General features: G+C 37.8%; 1 protein-coding gene across 2 annotated transcripts; it reads left to right on the top strand.

Moving 5' to 3' along the window:
- Positions 1–518: 518 nt before the first annotated feature.
- LOC124874233 (differentially expressed in FDCP 6 homolog) lies at positions 519–18,566 on the top strand. Of its 2 annotated transcripts, XM_047375620.1 has the most exons (12): positions 519–529; positions 654–827; positions 6,151–6,291; positions 6,379–6,564; positions 7,531–7,758; positions 9,477–9,623; positions 12,335–12,443; positions 12,521–12,819; positions 12,905–13,071; positions 13,298–13,496; positions 15,561–15,651; positions 17,080–18,566. In XM_047375620.1, the coding sequence occupies exons 2-12, from the start codon at positions 732–734 to the stop codon at positions 17,274–17,276; spliced, it is 1,860 nt and encodes a 619-aa protein (XP_047231576.1). In that variant the 5' UTR covers positions 519–529; positions 654–731; the 3' UTR covers positions 17,277–18,566. The 2 variants fall into 2 exon arrangements, with proteins under 2 accessions (XP_047231576.1, XP_047231502.1); XM_047375546.1 differs by lacking the exon at positions 519–529 and having other exon boundaries at positions 558–827.
- The last annotated feature ends 924 nt before the right edge of the window (positions 18,567–19,490 follow it).

Here is a 19,490-nt window from a genome sequence, read left to right as displayed (position 1 = left end):
TCTTTGGGGATACATTTCTCTCTGTTTTACCAGAGATAGGGAAATTGGCCTGAGTTAATAGGAATGTGGATAGAAATAAATGCAGGGCAAGCCTGATAAAAGGGGCAAAACCGGACAAAACAGAAAATAAAGAGTTAAAAGCATATCTGAGACTCATAATCTCATGCAAAAAAAGCATTTTTGTTTCAAACATACTGAAATATGAGTCACAAAAAAAAAAAAAAAATCAAACTTAAACACATGTAGTGAACAGGACAGTCAAAACGGACAAACACAAACAAGCAGCACCTAAACAAACTAAAGCCTAGTGAAAATGAGAAATATTGAAGTTTGTTTTACAGATAGTTACAGTGAGTAGAGACACACCTCATTCAACTGTAATAATAAATTAGTAAGCTAACATAGTTGAACCTGTGATTAATGACATTCACTATAAGTGCTTAAAATTAGTTCTAGATCATGTTGTTCCTGTTTTAAATCTGTTTTGGTTTCTGTTTATTTTTTTCTCTTACCAACAGAAGTCAAATAGGTAAGTCAGAACCCTCCCTTTCCATCATGTGGACGTCCAGCAGGTGTCACTGCCAGCAGGCTTGCAAAGTCCTGTACTTGCCACACAGCAGCAGCAACACAGTGCCTGTCTGCCTGTCACCCAGGGGCCCCGTGTCAACAGCAGAGGGAAGAAGAAGACAGACACGTAGAGGAGGAAATCAGAAAATAACGGCGCTGCAGAAATGGACCTGCGCTCTGAGCTGCTCAAGTCCATATGGTACGGTTTTACTGCCCTGGATCTAGAAAAGAGTGGGAAGGTCTCCAAGTCTCAGCTGAAGGTGAGTGGGGGTCCCTGTTCCTTGAAGATGGGAAAAGAAGCTGTCTTTTTTTTATTTTATCTCTTGAAGATTAACCGTCTTTCTGATGCTGCTTCATTTCCTACTAGGGTTTATTTTCAGCATATAAAAGTTTGTGAGCTATTGAACTTAATTTAACTAATAAATGGCTGTTTACCGAGAGTATTTGTGAGTCAGGAAATGAAGTTGAACTCTGTCTGATTCCCATCATATTTCCTGTACAAAGCAGTTTTATTTTAAACAGCAGCAACGAGGAACAATTTTGTTCCTTATATTTCTAGTGAAACGCTTACAGTGCTGAAAAGAAGGCACAATATGCACCTCTGTGTGGCAGGCAGCACGCCAGTAACAGTTTGCTCTCAGTCTGCATATGAATAGGTTCCCTCATCATCACTCCTGGGTCTCGATGTGCCATCTTGTAGTGCAAAGGGACCTCTGGCACTGGAGAGCAGCCTGTTGAATAGAGTATGTTCACAGCATGTACGTCAAACAGAACATTGTTGCAAGTGAAAGCAAGGACAAAGTGGAAACATGCTGGTGATTGTTGTGTCTCGCTCTGGGGCCTCAATAAAGCCACTGTGCTTCTTTTTTGTTGATCTCACTGTTATGTCACCGGATTTTGGTGTGGCCCAGGCTCTGTTTTCCAACCACCTCCACGTTTCTGCAATGTTAGCCATCGCTCCTGGCTTATAGTGAGCCAACCTTATGACTTGGCTTATCCCCCCCCCCCTTCCTGCCAACCTCCACCACTATCATCGCCATCATGCAACTCTTGTACAGGCACCTTGTTCTGTGGAGGCGAGCACCATGCATGCTGTGGCCTCAAAAGCTAACAGACGTTGCAGAGAACTGGAGAATGGAGGCAGGATGTGGTTATGGCTCAGCACACAAAGTGTCTGATATTGTGCAGATGTCTCAAGATCTTGCACACCCTTACTGACGGAAACGATATAAAGCCCATATGTTGTGCTTGAATAGAAACATAATAGTGGTAAATCCACAGTAATCCATTATTAACTGTTTAAATTAGATTATCCTCCTCACATAAATTAGTTATTTCACGTTCGACTCCATTTTACAGCTAAATCTTCAAATGTGTGATTCTCCTTTGTTCATTTCACTTTACATCAGCCGTGGCTTTATTGGTCCAGAGTGCAAACAGTTACAAATCTGAAAGTGTTAAATTCATATCTTAATATTATTGCATAATATTAAACAAAAAAAGGTAGAGGCATGATCTCATTTTCAAACTCAGGTTATGCCCTTTCTGCACACTGCTTCAGGAAGTGCTGCACAGAAAACATAAAAATACGCACCACTAGGGAAGTATGTGCATTAAACGCCACACATGCTGCAACGTGAGACAGATGTTTTTTGGGGTACTCATGAAACCAATAAGCACACATTGGACAACATATAAAGGCTTGGAGGGAGATATTAATTAAAACTTGTACCACTACTTTAAATTTCAGATTTTAAGCTTTTTTTTATCATTTCATGAACATTTCAAAGTATTACAAAGCAAAACTGCCCTTTTCTTCACCCAATGAGAATGTCGAAGGGAAAACATTGTTTTGTATGCACTCGCCTGAATAAAATTCGTACAGATTTTTACTCCAGATGTAGAGGCTTGCAAAGGTTCTATAATATTTTTGTGATTTCCTCAAAGCATAAAGACGCATCATGTGGAATTTATAAAATCTTTAAAGCAGATTCATCTCAGATTACAAGAGACTCTGGAAAATGAAGGGCAACCTATGTTGATTCATTTGCAGGTGGTGTCCTTTATCTTTGATTTGCGATCTCACGAGTTAACTTAAAGTCATTGAATTATTGTTTTTTATTTACTGATAGTACCCAATGATAAATGCAAGCTCATTGAAAAGCAAAATAATAGCTCTTAAAGCTCTGTTGGCCCATTGACCCTCTTAGATCAGGGTTTTAACCAGGACCTGTTGTTCTTTAGGAAAAACAAACACCAAAAAAGAAGTGAAGTCAGTGCTAAATCAGAAGCCAACATCAGAACTGTGCATTTCATTATTTGTGGGAATTTCTAGTTCAATTCTAGTTAAATGTTTTGTACTCAGATGTCCAGAATGTTACAGAAACTGTTGGAAAATCTATAAATTTTAGTTTGTAAAACGTATTAAAATTCTGAAGTAGATAATTTGGGAGAAAACTGCCAATTAGTTAGGAAGAGGTGTGAATCACCCAATTTTCCTTTAATTAGCTCAGATCTGTGCTCTTAAGGTCAAACATTGACAAATTATATATATTCCCCCAATACATTTATTCCATCAAAATAAGACCTGCTGCAGTTCTTAGTCTATAAATGTGCAACAGCATGTACTTTAATAAAGGCCAGGGATAAATGCATATTGGATTCAAAAGTACCTTCTCTGTCAAAGATCCAGCACCACATTTGTCCTGCTTTGTGTGTTGTTGTTAGGAAAAAAAATTAAATCTATATCAGGAAATGCCAGATCTTTACTTTTCTAATGGACACTGTGATGCAGGTAGATAACAACATGGCTGTTGGTCTTACAGGATAGCCTTCAAATAAAACCCCACAGACTTCTAATGGTTAACCCAAAGCTACATTGGAGGTAATCATTGTAGTGTCAGGTATTTCACTCCTACCGTGGTTAGACTAATTGAAGTTTTAAGCAAGAAGAAACCATGTTGGTAGTTTCCTACATCACAATGCAGTGCCCATACCCTCTCAAATAAAAGCGCTTTTACATTTGTAATCTGCATTCCCTTTGGGATTAATAGAGTATTTTTGAATCGAATTGAATTTGTGATCTGTTACAGTCTGTAACTGAGCTTGGGTTCAATGTTCAGAAAGCATGGGATCTCCTTTCATTGTTATGCTGACGACAGTCAAATATACATGCCATTAAAAAAAGGAGCCTTATCGATCAAGCCCCTTCTTCTGTGTCTTGAAGACATTAAAGCCTGGATGGCTTTAAATTTCCTAAATTTTAATGACAAGAAAACAGAAGTGATGGTGTTTTGTCCCAGCGGCCCCTGTGAAACATCCCCTATTGATCTGGGCCCCTTGATGTCTTATTTGAAGCACACAATTTCCAATTTGGGTTTTATAGACAGTGATCTTAAGTTAGATCGCCAGGTTGCAGCAGTAGTCAAGTCCTGTTTTTATCATCTTAGGCAGCTGTCAAAAATCAAGCAAATTCTTTTAAGACAAGATTTTGAAACAGTAATTTGTGCCTTCATTACAACTCGGCTCGATTATTGTAACGCTCTTTACTTTGGAGTTAGCCAGTCTACCCTCAGGCGTCTCCAGTTGGTCCAGAACGCTGCTGCTTGGCTTTTAACCGGAGTCGGGAGGAGGGAGCACATCATGCCTATCCTGTCTTCTCTCCACTGGCTGCCTGTGCATTTTAGGGTTCATTTTAAGATTATTTTATTTGTTTCTAAACGTTTACATGGTCTTGCCCCATCCTCTCCGAGCTGCTTCACCCATATTCTCCCGCTCGTTGCCTCAGGTCAGCTGATCAGCTGCTCCTAGAGGTACCGAGGTCTAAACTAAAGCTTAGAGGAGACAGAACATTTAGTGTTGCCGCTCCAAAAATTATGGAACATTTTGCCGTAACATATTAGAAGTGCCCCTTTATTGTCTACTTTTAAAACTCATCTTAAGACACTTTTATTCTTTGGCTTTTAACACATGTTGAGACTTTTGCTCTTACTTCTGCTATGGTGTTTTGCTATTTTTGTTTTCTTTTTCATGTTTTTGCATGTTAATTTTGATTTTCGTCTGTACAGCACGTTGTTGCAACTACTGTTGTTTTAAAGTGCTTTATAAATAAAGAAGTAGTAGTAGTAGTAAAATTATATTTATATATATATATATATATATATATATATATATATATATATATATATATGACAGAGCCACAATTTTAGCCATAATAGAGCTAAAATGTAAGATATACTTCATCTCAACCTCAAATAATCTGGGGATGCACCAAATAAAATCAATTAATCAAACACATCTCAAAAATCTGACTTTTTTCAGGAAAAATGAGAAAAAAAAGTTTCCTCTAGAAAAACTTTTAGCATCAGTGATACATGTGAAAAAAGTTGTTAAATTCATTTTACCATGCAGGACACTTAAATAGTTTATTGCATTTATATTTTGGTTTTCTTTCTTTGTGAAGCTATACGTTATCTTAAAGCTGCAACAAAAGAAATGTTAAGCACCTTTGCATGCCTTGATATAAAGCAAAAATATGTTATCCTAACATTCAGCTCTGAGTAGAGTCACACAAGGCTTGGTGTAACATGGCTCCAAAGTGCACAGGTACTTGGATTACCTGAGTTGTTTTGTACGGTTTTAATGATGCTTTGCAGAACATTTTACATTTGCATTCAGCCAGATGTTTTTATGAAATGAAATGTAGCTCAAACTAAAACAAACATAGTAAATTGATCAATTTGCACTAAAGTTGGAAAGCCAGTCTACAATATGAGCCAAATTTAACACACAAATGTGCATGCTTGTTTTGGCTTAAACCTTTGCTGCCTGGTTAACTCTCTCAAACATAAACAAAAACATGTCAAGTAATAGTATGCAGAAATCAGTTAAAGGGGAAGACTTCCTACAACTGTGTAAAAATTGCGTATCATCTCAACTTCAAGTAATCTGTGGATGGAGCTCGAAATAGCAGTGCAAACAGCTCGTCTCAGAATCTCACAGAATCTCAACAATATGCTCAATACAATGGAAGTTATTGCATTCATTTTCTTGCCTTTCTTTGTACTTGTGAAGCTATAAAATCCCTAAATGTTACAGCAACAGACATTTTGTCTGCTTCAGCCAGTGCTATGGATCAATAAGATGCAGCTAAAGTAAAACAAACAAGTTTAAATTTTAACATTTCTACTTAGTGCACTAACATTTTAAAAAGATTGTGTCCTTTGTGTTGCACTAACATGTCTCAAAGGGTCTATGAAAGAAGTCTGGACTATTCAGATTTTGTATCTTTTGTATCTTTCGTGCACTATTTATTCATGTACTTTCTTGAAAGTTTACAGCATCTTGCGGACTTGTTTTTTTCTGTTTTGCTAACCGTGTGTGCGTGCAGACAAGGACAGCAGAAAATAAAATCACCAGTTCCCTAAAGATCAGAATGAATCTAAATTTAGTTTTCAGTGTTTTAAAACAGTTTTTAATGCAGTGGTTACATACAACAATCTTAACTGCTGCTTATAAATAAAGCTCCTCTTACCCTTTTCCTGTTGTGTTTTAATAATATATTTTTTCTCTTTGGTTTTTCAGGTTCTGTCTCACAACCTTTGCACGGTACTGAGCATCCCACATGACCCAGTGGCTTTGGAGGAGCACTTCAGGGATGATGATGATGGCCCAGTTTCCAGTCAGGGCTACATGCCTTACCTCAACAAATACATCCTGGATAAGGTGAATGTCCACAGCACAGCTTTATTTCCCCCGTTGTTTCAAGAAGCTTTAGCACATTTTAATCCCTGTGTGTCTTTGTTGCTTCAGGTTGTGGAGGGATCTTTTAATAAGGAAAATGTAGATGAGCTTTGCTGGACTCTTACCGCGAAGAAGAACTACCAGCCAGACAGAAGCAGCAGTTCAGTTCTGCCAGACCGGGATGCTTTTAGATTGTGGTGCCTCTTTAACTTTCTGTCTGAAGACAAGTATCCACTGGTTATGGTTCCAGATGAGGTGGGTAAAACCAGAATATGCATAAATCTTGTGGGCATTGTTGAGCTCTATACTAGGTCATAACTATGCTACTGCAGACCTAAAAATTAAGTTGGATTTTTAAAAGCCATTGAGTTGGCACCGGCTGAAACTTTGCTGCTTTTCACCATGGAACGTGGTGCTCTTTTCATGTCGCACTGTGGGCTTGTTTCTCACTCGCAAACAACCCTTTTGGTTTCCTGTTGTGCATTTTTTCACTGCCTCTGCCAAGAGAAACCCCCAAATTTTAGGGTCAGAATGTTTTCTATAAGGCAGGGTGTAAGAAAACATCATTCAGTTTTATTTTTGTATGTTTTTCTCACACCAACCACCATGCGAAAACGATGGTATAGTAAGGGCTAAAGTGTTACTATGCATGCTTAAAGAAAGAAAATAAATAGTGTTGCAGCGCTGTTTGTGCCATTGTGCTGCTCTGTACTTTCACTGAAAAAAATAAAATGATATATATATATATATATATAGCTATTATATAATTTTATTCAGTACTTTTGTGGATATATTTTTCATAGAACAATTTTAAATATGTTTTATTCTCATTTTTGTACGTGTTTTTCTGATGTGTTTCTAGAATGTTTATAGATTTTATGGTGAACTTCTTGTGTTTTTTATCCTGTTTATTTTTAAATACACGCACAGTACAGAGAGCAATTCAGAACACATTTCACTGTATTACACACTTGTGTAACAGTGCTTGAATCCTGAATATTGGGGGTGATTTGTAAAGGATGCTTTTGGTAAGAAACATTCAAAACTTCAGTTAAATTCAGCAAGAATTTAACTGAAGTTTAAATCCAAAATTTTCAATAAAATGTCCTTTGCATCAAAGCTACTTGTCAAAACATACACAGAAATCGACTTAAATAAAATGTTTTAGATACAAATACTGGCAGCTCAAGTAGTTCACTCTTCCTCCTTTTTTCCCTGCAGGTGGAGTACCTCCTTAAGAAGATATGCATGGCAATGAGCATTGAGTTCAACTGTGTTGAGCTCGATGACTTCTTCTCTCAGGACTCAGGGCAGCAGAGCGGCATTACTGTCTGGGTTTTTCTTGAGATGATGAACTCTGGGAAAGTAACCCGAGCGATCGATAAGAGCATCATCACTATGGCGATAGAGGAGGTGTACAGGGAGATAGTTGGTGATGTTCTCAAAGAGGTAGGCGGGCAGAAAGGTACCCCTGTTGTACTCTGCTTAATGTCAGTGATGATATATACAGTACAGACCAAAAATTTGGACACACCTTCTCATTCATAGTGTCTTTATTGTCATGACTATGAATATTGTAGCTTCACACTGAAGGCATCAAAACTATGAATTAACACATGTGGAATTATATACTGAACAAAAAAGTGTGAAACAACTGAAAATATGTCTTATATTCTAGGTTCTTCAAAGTAGCCACCTTTTGCTTTGATTACTGCTCCTCACACTCTTGGCATTCTGTTGATGAGCTTCAAGAGGTAGTCACCTGAAATGGTTTTCCAACAGTCTTGAAGGAGTTCCCAGAGATGCTTAGCACTTGTTGGCCCTTTTGCCTTCACTCTGCAGTACAGCTCGACCCAAACCGTCTCGATTGGGTTCAGGTCCGGTGACTGTGGAGGCCAGGTCATCTGGCGCAGCACCCCATCACTCTCCTTCTTGGTCAAATAGCCCTTACACAGCCTGGAGGTGTGTTTGGGGTCATTGTCCTGTTGAAAAATAAATGATGCTCCAACTAAACACAAACTGGACGGAATAGCATGTAGCTGCAAGATGCTGTGGTAGTCATGTTGGTTCAGTATGTCTTCAATTTTGAATAAATCCCCAACAGTGTCACCAGCAAAGCAACCCCACACCATCACACCTCCTCCTCCATGCTTCACGGTGGGAACCAGGCATGTAGAGTCCATCCGTTTATCTCTTCTGCGCCGCACAAAGACACGGTGGTTGGAACCAAAGATCTCAAACTTGGACTCATCAGACCAAAGCACAGATTTCCACTGGTCTAATGTCCAATCCTTGTGTTCTTTAGCCCAAACAAGTCTCTTCTACTTGTTGCCTGTCCTCAGCAGTGGTTTCCTAGCAGCTATTTTACCATGAAGGCCTGATTCACACAGTCTCCTCTTAACAGTTGTTCTAGAGATGTGTCTGCTGCTAGAACTCTGTGTGGCATTGACCTGTTCTCTAATCTGAGCTGCTGTTAACCTGCGATTTCTGAGGCTGGTGACTCGGATGAACTTATCGTCCGCAGCAGAGGTGACTCTTGGTCTTTCTTTCCTGAGGCGGTCCTCATGTGAGCCAGTTTCTTTGTAGCGCTTGATGGTTTTTGCGACTACACTTGGGGACACTTTCAAAGTTTTCCCAATTGTTCGGACTGACTGACCTTCATTTCTTAAAGTAATGATGGCCACTCGTTTTTCTTTACTTAGCTGCTTTTTTCTTGCCATAATACAAATTCTAACAGTCAATTCGGTAGGACTATCAGCTGTGTACTGTATCCACCTCATGCACAACACAACTGATGGTCCCAACCCCATTTTTAAGGCATGAAATCCCACTTATTAAACCTGACAGGGCACACCTGTGAAGTGAAAACCATTTCAGGTGACTACCTCTTGAAGCTCATCAACAGAATGCCAAGAGTGTGCGGAGCAGTAATCAAAGCAAAAGGTGGCTACTTTGAAGAACCTAGAATATAAGACATATTTTCAGTTGTTTCACACTTTTTTGTTCAGTATATAATTCCACATGTGTTAATTCATAGTTTTGATGCCTTCAGTGTGAAGCTACAATATTCATAGTCATGACAATAAAGACACTCTGAATGAGAAGGTGTGTCCAAATTTTTGGTCTGTACTGTATATGTGTGTGTGTATTGTTTTGGATCCATGCAGGGTTATTTGTGGAAAAAAGGCCAGCTGAGGAGAAACTGGAAGGAACGCTGGTTCACTTTGAGGCCCAGCTACCTGTCCTACTACACAGGAGAGGACCGCAAGGACTGCCAAGGGAATATAGTCCTAGATGGAAACTGCTGCGTGGAGGTATGTGGTGAACAAAGCTAAACGTTTTCCTGTTAAAAAAAAGAAAAACTGAAGGTGGGGACTTCCCTAAATTTCAAGAAATGAATCACAGAGGTGTTCAAAATGGTTACTAAATATTAAACAGTTTTTATCCTGTCCTTTTGTTGTGAATTCCCTTTATAATATAAGTTTTCTAATTATTCTGACAGAACAAATGAACAGCCAAAAAACTAAAATTGTTACTAGACAAAAAAAAAAAAAAAAAGAGTTTTACTGAATATTATTTCTTTCATTTGGTTTTTTAAAATAAGTGAATCTTTTTAGAATATTTAGCTCTTGGGTCATCTTGGAGCAGTGCTGTTAAAATCAGCTCAAGCAATATCCTGTTGAAATGAACAAGACCTTTAATGTAAAATGAGCAAACTATGTTTATTTGAAGCTTGTTTAACCTGTGAGTATCCTTTATTATTATTGCTTATATCTGAGGGCACTGAATGGTCTCAAATATCTTCAGATCACTGTAACTCAGCAGGGTTCTGAGAAACTAAAGTATAACAAAACAGACAAAGGCACATTTTCTATTCTAAAAATCTTTCTCTTTCTGCACTATGGTAATATAATTGTGTTTTTCTGATATTTGAAACAATTACATTTCACTCTTTGGATTGTAGTACTTGGATGTATTATATGTTGGGTAAAGACAGAGATATGCCTCAGTGTGTGCAGCTCAGATCAGATAGTCACAGGCTTTGCAGATCTTGTCTATCCCATGCACCAGAACTTATTTCCAACCCAACACTGATATTTTGAGCTGCGTTATCAAACCTTGGTTGTTTAAAAAGAGAAGCGGGGTTTAACTTTCCTTTGCAGTCTGGAGGGTGCACTAAACAAACAGTACTTCACATTTTAATTCCTCAGACCACATTACCTCCATAAATCTAAACAAAATGACATTTTTGTCAGTAATTTTACTGAAACTACAGTTCAATTCTGGGATTTGCATATAGAAATATTACCTAATTTTACGTGCGTTTTAAATACTAAAGTTACTAATGGGGCAATTAGGACAAACGAGTCCCTGGGACTACCCTCTATTCAAATCAATGTTTGGGTTGTTGCTCCTTGATGATCCAAACATGTCCTTAACAATGCAATGGTAGTGGTTTTGGTCATATGTCCAAAGGTGTGAATTGTCCTTAAAAATGGCCTGTGGAGATGACTCAAGGCTACAGAGTAGGTGTTACAAAGATGAAATCTGAGGCAAGCTCCTGTGTTAAGTGTTGGCTTTTCATATTTAACATAGATATAGTGAAAGAAGCCAGAGAGGTGAGACATCTTCGGGAAACAAGAGAAGTCCAGTTGACTTCTCGTTAAGCACTTAGCAGTGCTGCTGATAACAGTACTCTCAGCTTACTTGAAATTGAATTGATCAATTCAAGTCTACATTAACCAAAACACACAAAAAACAAAACAATCTACTTTTTATCTTTCTGTGATCTACTCGTCTTTTATAACATTTTATCTATAGTTCAGAACTGCACCATATGTTCAATTGTAAAGGACTGCTTGAGCTTTCAGTGTTTAAAGTATTTAAAGCGTCATACGCTTTGCTTGCACATAATCTATTTGGCCAGTTGGCTGGACTTTCACTGCTAATGTTTCAATCCACATCTGATATAGATTTTGGTGTCTGAGTAGTTAAATCTCATGCAGAGTGATTGGATCACTGTCATGATTAAGTATTTTAAATGCTACTTATGCAAGTAATATGTTTGGCCAGTTGGATGAATTAAAATTAAGAGAAAGTAAAGTAAATATGTTGGTTAAATGCATATCACCAATATTATAAATTTAAATAGCAATTGCATGTGTTCCTAATATCATCCAGCTCTAATATTTGTGTTTAGGAAGGTATACAAAACCCCAGTGTGATCACTTATTTAAAAAACAAAGGACTTCCAATGTCACAAATCACAAAAAAACACAAATTCTTCCACAAAACTGCAATCTTGAGTTGGAGTGTTTAATCAGTAACAAATTATTCAGTCTGAGTGAGAAGTCAACAGGTCATTTAGGTCCACAACCTAAAGACTGTTGCCAGTCCACAACAAATGTCACCTCATGGTACTTCACAGGACTAACGGGTCCAATTCCTGTCCAGAAATATTTAATCAAACAAATCCAATGCAGTCCTGTCATATAAACAGATTAAAGTTCAATTACACACACTCCAGTTTGATCGCAGTTCTAGTGCAATGCAATCAAATTCAGTTTGTTTTGCCATCTGGTAAAAAATGTATCCATCTGAGTCAACTGCATTGACTTTACAGCAATCCTTCATCCTGAGCAAGCATGTGGTGACAGTCAAAAGGAACGACTTCCTTTTAACAGTTAGAAACCTCCAGCAGAGCCTGGCTCAGTGCTAGCAGCCATCTGCTGAGTCCAAATGGCGGTTTGAGAGAGCAGGACAGATACACATGAAACACACACAAGCACTTGTCCAAGAATAATTTATATGGGGAAGAATAAGAAGGTACATAGAAGTAATAGCAGGATTAGCTCAGTTTGGTCTCTTGTTTAAAGGTGACTCAATGATAAACACTGGTACTATCTATGAGACAAAAAAGAAAGAGCACATATCGTCACAGCGTTTATTCAGCTAAATATATCATTACGTAACAACATTTAGTTTATGCACAATTTAAATTATCTAAATTTATCTGTTTGACCAGGTGCTGCCCGACCGAGATGGGAAGAGGTGTATGTTTTGTCTGAAAACCTTGTCCAAAACCTATGAAATGAGTGCCTCGGATACCAAACAGAGACAGGAGTGGACCGCAGGTTAGAGGAGGCCGATGTTCTCTGAGGCACACAGCAATATTTAAAGACCTTAAACATAATCCTCTTCATCTTCACAGCCATTCAAACGGCCATCAGGTTGCATGTGGAGGGCAAAAATTCTCTGCATAAAGATCTGAAGTTGAAGAGACGAGAGCAGCGTGAGCAGCGGGAGAAACGACGACAGGCCAAAGAGGAGGAGCTGCAGAGGCTTCGGGCCTTGCAGGAAGAAAGGGAGCGAAAGCTGGCAGAGCTGGAGCTCCTGAAGGAGGCGCAGAAGCAGGCTCAGGTCCTGATGGAGCAGGACGAGCAGAGGAGACGCCAGCAGCATGAGCAGCTCCAGCGTGCTCTGGAAATTCAGCTTCGTGAGGCGGAGGAGGTGAGCAGAGGACAAAACAGAGGGGAACATTTATAAAGTAAAAAGAGGAACTCAGTTCTATTTATTATTATCTATTGAACTCCAGGCCAGGGTCAGTATGCAGGCGGAGATGGCTCTGAAGGAGGAGGAAGCAGAGAAGCAAAGAAAGAGGATCCAGGAGCTGGAGGAGATGCAGAAGCGTCTGGAGGAGGCGCTGCAACTGGAGATTAAAGCCAGGCTGGATGAAGAGGGTTTCCGTTACGCTCAGGCGAGGTAGATGTCACACATCACATTCAGCCACTCATACATACAGCTGTAGGTCATGGGCACTCTTATGAGCAGACAGCAGAATTCAGAATCTGGAGTTTATGTTGGTTTATGTTCCTGAGGAAGTTGGCCTGCTGGCAGAGGAAGTTGGCAGCTGTTTCTCTGTCCTGTGCTCTATCAGCTGAACTCTTCTGATCACACAGGGCAACAATATTTTATCTTTCATTCTCAGGTTACTGGCTGAGGAGGAGGAGAAAATGAAAGCCCTGATGGCCCTTCAGGAGGAGCAGGAGGAGTACATCCTGAAGACGCAGAGGGAAAAGCAGGAGCTGAAGCAGGAAATGGAAGCCAAGTCTCAGTCCCTGGATGAGGCGCAGAGGCAGCTTGAGGAGGTCCGAGCCAACAGGCACAGGGTTGACCAGGATGTAGTGGTAGGTGGAAAAAAACACAACACACACAAAAACACAACACACACATACTTATTTTTACTTTTTTGATGATCAGTTCAGACTTTCATTTCTCAAGGTAAAACATGACAGAACTCAGATATTTACAACAGAACAAAAATCAATCACTGCTTGCTGAAAAGCGCTATATAAATAAACTTGACTTGAGTTGACAAGAGAAATGTGCAGCAAGTTTTTTGATAGAGGTTCGTGTTTTGACTGGAATGATGTAGATGCCTTTCATTAATCTAAATAACACTAACCAACGTGTTTTATTTTAGCTCATAAAAGAAATTTTGAACTAAAATAAAACACGTTGGTTAGTGTTATTTAGATTAATGAAAGGCATCTACATCATTCCAGTCAAAACACGAACCTCTATCAAAAAACTTGCAGCACATTTCTCTTGTCAACTCAAGTCAAGTTTATTTATATAGGGCTTTTCAGCAACAAGGCACTGAAAGCGTTGTAGTCCTTCAAAAGAAATAATGCAGTCAGAAAAAGTCTGAACCGTGCATCTTTGCATAGGTTTTTTGTTGAGAAGTTATGTGCGTTTTTGATGGCCAGGACTGGATACCTAAGTTTTGTATTTTAATTTTCAAAAACTAAAACTTCAGCATGAAAATGTTATTATGCCTTTTTTATGTTTGTTTATAAAATCTTTAAATTTTGAACAAAAACAACGCAAAATATGGAAAAAAACAACAAATAATATAAAATGATAATTTTTTGTGAGGTTGGACCAAAATGCAGACAGGAACTGGGGATGAGCATGGTGAAGATTTTACTATGAAAAATGGAAAACTTACAGGAGAACAGGAAGCGCGGGCAGAGAATAAGGCAGTGTAACGGGAGGATCCAACAAAGAACAATGACAGCCAGTAATCGTATCTACTGATGGGAGTGTGGAGAATGACACTGAATGCAGGGGAATTAATCAGGTGATAATGTTCAGCAGCTGAGGCAAAAAGAAAGCATAAAGACTGAGGGAGGGAGACTAATTAACAAAGAGGGAGCTGAACTATGACACAAAAAGACTTCTAACCAAGAGGAATAGACTAACACTGAACTGAGAGAAATAAATCCAAAAGCACAAATAACAGAACACAGAAATAAAGTAAGAAATTAAACACAAAGGAATGACCTAATAAGGCAACACCTTTCTAATAATGAACACAGGGAAATTAACTGAATATGGCAAGAACTAAAGAATATAAATGAACAAAAAGGAAATGATAAAAACACAGACACAAAAGAAAACCAAAACCCAAACACCATGTTGATCATGAGAAATGTAAAATAAACATTTAACCCAGCAGTATGCAGCATTACAATACTACAGTGCAACTGTGTTCTTTAACGCAGTAGAAAGTCCACTAAAGGCTTCCAGCTGTCCTCCAATTCCTCACTCCATCTTTCAGTTATATAGGTTAGTTAAATATATTCCAATATGATTCTAATTATAATACAACACAATCAAGTTCAGTTTATAAAAAGGTTTATAAAAAATGTATCAATTTAAAGAAATCCAGCCAACTGCATTGAGTCACTGACTTTGCAGCAGTCTGTCATACTGAAGCAGCATGTGGTGATGGTGGACAATTCGAGTTGTTAATTTTGCAAATAGCTCCCACACTCAGCAAGCAGGAAGAAAGATTTCTTCAGTATTGTGATTATGAACATATCGAGCATCAGTCAGATTAGTGTGTAATCAGTTGTGGTTGTCCATACTGGTTTCTTCCTGTTAAAAGTAAGTTGTTCTTCTCCACTGAGCTACATGCTTTCTCAGGATGTGGGTTGCAAAGTTAATGGCTTTAAGCTTACTTATATAGATCAACATAATCATATGATACAATTATTATAATACAACACAGTCATTATTATTATTTTTACTGACTTGGACTCTATGTAATTAAATGGGAATATGAATTGGACTGATTTGATTAAATGACCTTGAGATCATATTTTTTTCTAATTATTTTTCACATTTTGTGCTCCTCATGGCTAAAAGATGTTTTAGTTTTGAGAGTTTCTCTTTTCCTCTGACAGGCAGCTCAGAGGAAACTTCGCCAGGCGAGTACAAACGTCAAACACTGGAACGTCCAGATGAACAGACTGATGCGACCAATTGGACCAGGCGGTAAGTGTGGATCTTAGTTTAGAGAGCATTGAAAGCTGAATTAATTGTTCAGTGTGGTTTACCACAAGTGACTCTTTAAACTATAGCCTATCTTTTTAGTTTTGGTTGTTTTATACCAATTAATTTTTCTAGAATAGAATCAGTCTAATGTAAGAAAATGTGGTTTAATGACAACAATGTCATTATTTTGGTTTAATCAGGGGTCATACTCTCCTATCTTGTGCATCAGTTGGCCCAAACAGGAATCATAACCACAATCAATGAAAGCTGGGTTAATAAACAATTAGATTAAATTATACACGGGATTTTAGCCTTTCATGGCTACCTATAGCCACAATCCATTATGAAAGCACTTGCTAATTAAATAAAATAAACTGAAATGCAGTGGTTTAAATTTATAAGTTTGAAATTATTTTACGGGTGAAACATGGAAGGTGTGAACTGACTGTGCTTTGGTCTTAAATGGTGGCATAAACCGGTGTAGGAGCGAATTGTCCAGGTGCCATTTTAAAGTTTCTGTCGATTGTATCCTTTTATGCTACCAAGATTGCCAGAAATTAAAAGTTAGTTCAGCAATTCTGAATATATATATTTTTTCTCATAAAGGAAACAACATAAATACAGTACCTGGAAAAGTAATCTGGATCAATGTATCTCAAGACTATTGAAGACCCATCAAAGTTTTGCTTTGGACTTGGGCTGCTTTTTCACTCATTTTCAGTCTAGATCTCTGACCTATGACTCATTCAGGCATGAAAATGCTGCTGGAGTCAAAGAATGAAGCAGTGTTGCATCGACACAAAACATAACCAGTATCAAATCTCATCTTAAGGCTCTTTGTTAGTAGCAGCCTGTCACAAAGACACAACTTGTTCCTATTTATTTAGCTGAATCCATTATAAAATTTACAGAAAATAGTATTTGGGCTCCAACAATGCTAAAGGTTATAGTATATCTTAGGCCTAGTATCAGGCCTAAGATAGTCCTAAGATGTCCTAATGACATAACTTTCAGATCTGCTGAAGATGGTTTTGAAGATCTGAGACTTATTTGTTCTCGTTTTTTGGCCACATTCTTTATTCTTTTAAGCCCGCACAGCACAATAAGCTATTGAAGTTCAAGAACAGGACAGAAAATGAGTGTAAAAGCCACCAAATTCCAAAGTAAATACCCTTTAAAAGGCCAGAGTGCTTAAAAAGAGTTTTAGCAAGCTCCTCGGAAGCAGAGTATGAGACTTTTTATAAGACTGTACTACAGTACTACATAGTGGGTGTGACTCAATTCCTCTTTAAGTATACTTCCTCCATGTTGTTTTTTTTACTCTCTAACATATTAATTTCTTCATTACCACTTATTCTGCCCAAAAATTTTTTCATGGTTTCACTAAAATTCAGTTTTTTCCTTTGTTTCCCAATTTTTTTCATATAGAGAAAAGACCTTCCTTGGGCAGCTCTTACCAGTCCTTCCAGATGCCGACACAGAGGGACCCCGGGCTGCGTCTCAGAAGGAGATCGGGATCGGAGGATCAGAGCGAGGAGAGCAAAGAGAATGTGGACAACAGAGCCAGTTGCGACATGGAGAAACGGCACTCGCATGCATCCAATGGAGACATGGACATCCCCTAAAAGCATGAATCAAAAAAGGCTGCTCTATTTACCCTGGTGATGTTTTTTAACAGGAAGCTCAGTGAGATAAGTGTGAAAGGCAGTGGGACCTCTGCACTTAAAACAGTTTAGAGTTTACAGTACTACCATTTTTATTAAAGGATGAATTTACTGACCTCAAATCCAAAACAGTAACAGTTTGAGACATTTCACAGAACATTGCTCAACGAATACTCCTACTGCCCCTTGTGTGAGGCTTGATGTGAACAGAGAAGATACCTCAGTGCAAGGAAAAGAGCAACAATGTTAAAAAGATCCAGGGCTAAATGTGATGTTTTAACAGTAATAATTACAGACAGGACATAAAGGAAGCTCATTGTTAGATCAATAAAGAAAGCTACCCATGTGTCCTTTTATATATGTAATTTTTTTGATTTGTTTTTTTTTTTTGTATGTGAGTTTTTGATGTACAGAGCTGTTTCAGTATTAGTTATTAGCATCATTTCACTCCTGACAAACAGGAAATAGAGAGAAAGAAAGAGGAGGGGACACAACTTCCTGTTTTTAAAGTCATTTAACATGAGTGTAAATAAAAAAATGTGAATTGATGCCATAACCACACAACGAAGTGCATCTTTCATCAGCTAATTTATGTGCAACATTGAATTTACTGGTCTTCATATGCATAAAGTATCTCAAGTAAAGCATTTATTGAGATTAAATGAAGTTACAATTTTTATTGTTAAACTGAAAAAGTAGAAATACCACACAAATTTCAGATAAGAAGGTTTACGCCCACTCGGCTCTGTGCGCATGTCTGCTTTACTTTGAATTTGCGCTTTCACAGTAAAATGTGTAACCAGTGACTCATTTGACGCTTTTCGCCTATAACTACTAAGCAAATGGTGACATCACCTGACTAACTGCATTCACTACGGGTTATAAATGTATTTTTTTATCCATAACTATTTTTAGGATAGGATATATAGGATTTCAGTGCAAACGGTCTCATTTGGGACAATAGTTTGAGTAGGACTTATAAATTATTTGATTTGCAGTTACAAAAATAAATGCTTAGAGAAAATAATATTAATTGGATGCTTTACAATTATCTGTTCATCTACAGCAGAACTTGTTTTCTTAGTCATTGTGGAAATATTTTGATTTAACAAAAGACAGCAACTAACAGCTAATGGCTGCAAAAGAAAAAAAATGTTCATGTCTCTTTAAGGGCTTTCATGTTTATTACAGCAGAACAAAATCTATAAGATTAATTGTGCAGACTCATTTTTCAATAAACTATTTAATTCATTCCTCCAGTACTTTGTTTTTAAAGTAGAAATAAACATTGATGCCTTGTTTGATGAACTAGAAATCAGCCAAGGTTTGTTTTTAACCTTGCAATGTGAAGGCCGCCAGGTAAGATATTAAAACCAAAAACAGGGCTAGTTGATCATTTAACTAATGTTATCCTTACCATATTACATAAACCTAACAGTTAAAATCAACTTGCAATGTGGTTCATGCTACAAAAAACATTGTTCAAAACACTTGACTTTTCCTCAAAGGCTTTTTAAACTTATGTTATATGTTATCAGGATACAATTTACTGTGGATCCAACATGGCTTGGGTTTATTTTGCTGCATTAGTGCCAAAACATTAGAGAAATTTACAATACAATGTGTCCTGAATTATACAATCAACTATACAAGTAAAAACAAAATGTTTTTGTTACATCTGTGTTAAAATGCCTTTAATGTATTTACATTATTCCCACTAGTGTGCACCCAACTCTCAAACCATGCCCTGACTTGTACCCAAAAGATTAAGACAAGAGATCTGAAAATGGCTGAGCAGCCGAGTTTGTATAAATAAGACAAATTTCAGAGGAAAAACTGTGCCGAACTTGAAGGATCAGTCCCACAAAGGCCCAAGACTTCCATTTCTGCTGAACATGCTTCAGCAAGGCCCTTTAGTCCAACTCTCATGATTTGATTCATGACTGTTTCTCTTTTTAAATAAAGTCACAGGTTTGGGATTGGATTGAAGAAAATCTGTTTTATTTATTTTAGGAAACTATAAAGAATCTTTTTAGAGGAACCTGACAAAAATACATAAAATGCCAAGAAGAGCTAGATATGGCTTTCATTTTAAAGTACATTTATATTACATACTGATTTCATACTACTAATTTTATAAATTAGTTTCTGTGATAATGATTTAAAAAGATTTGT

This window comes from Girardinichthys multiradiatus, chromosome 1, assembly GCF_021462225.1.
Source record: "Girardinichthys multiradiatus isolate DD_20200921_A chromosome 1, DD_fGirMul_XY1, whole genome shotgun sequence".
Classification (NCBI taxonomy): Eukaryota; Metazoa; Chordata; class Actinopteri; order Cyprinodontiformes; family Goodeidae; genus Girardinichthys; species Girardinichthys multiradiatus.
Note: the sequence above shows the minus strand (reverse complement) of the source record. Positions and strands in the feature narration are given on the sequence as shown.

What these genes read in the sequence shown, in the direction of transcription:
- LOC124874233 (XM_047375620.1), top strand. Translation starts at nt 732, where the DNA reads ATGGACCTGCGCTCTGAGCTGCTCAAGTCCATATGGTACGGTTTTACT. An exon ending in ATGGAAACTGCTGCGTGGAG is followed by an intron (nt 9,624 to 12,334) that starts GTATGTGGTGAA and finishes CTGTTTGACCAG; the next exon opens with GTGCTGCCCGACCGAGATGG. An exon ending in GCGACCAATTGGACCAGGCG is followed by an intron (nt 15,652 to 17,079) that starts GTAAGTGTGGAT and finishes TTTTTCATATAG; the next exon opens with AGAAAAGACCTTCCTTGGGC.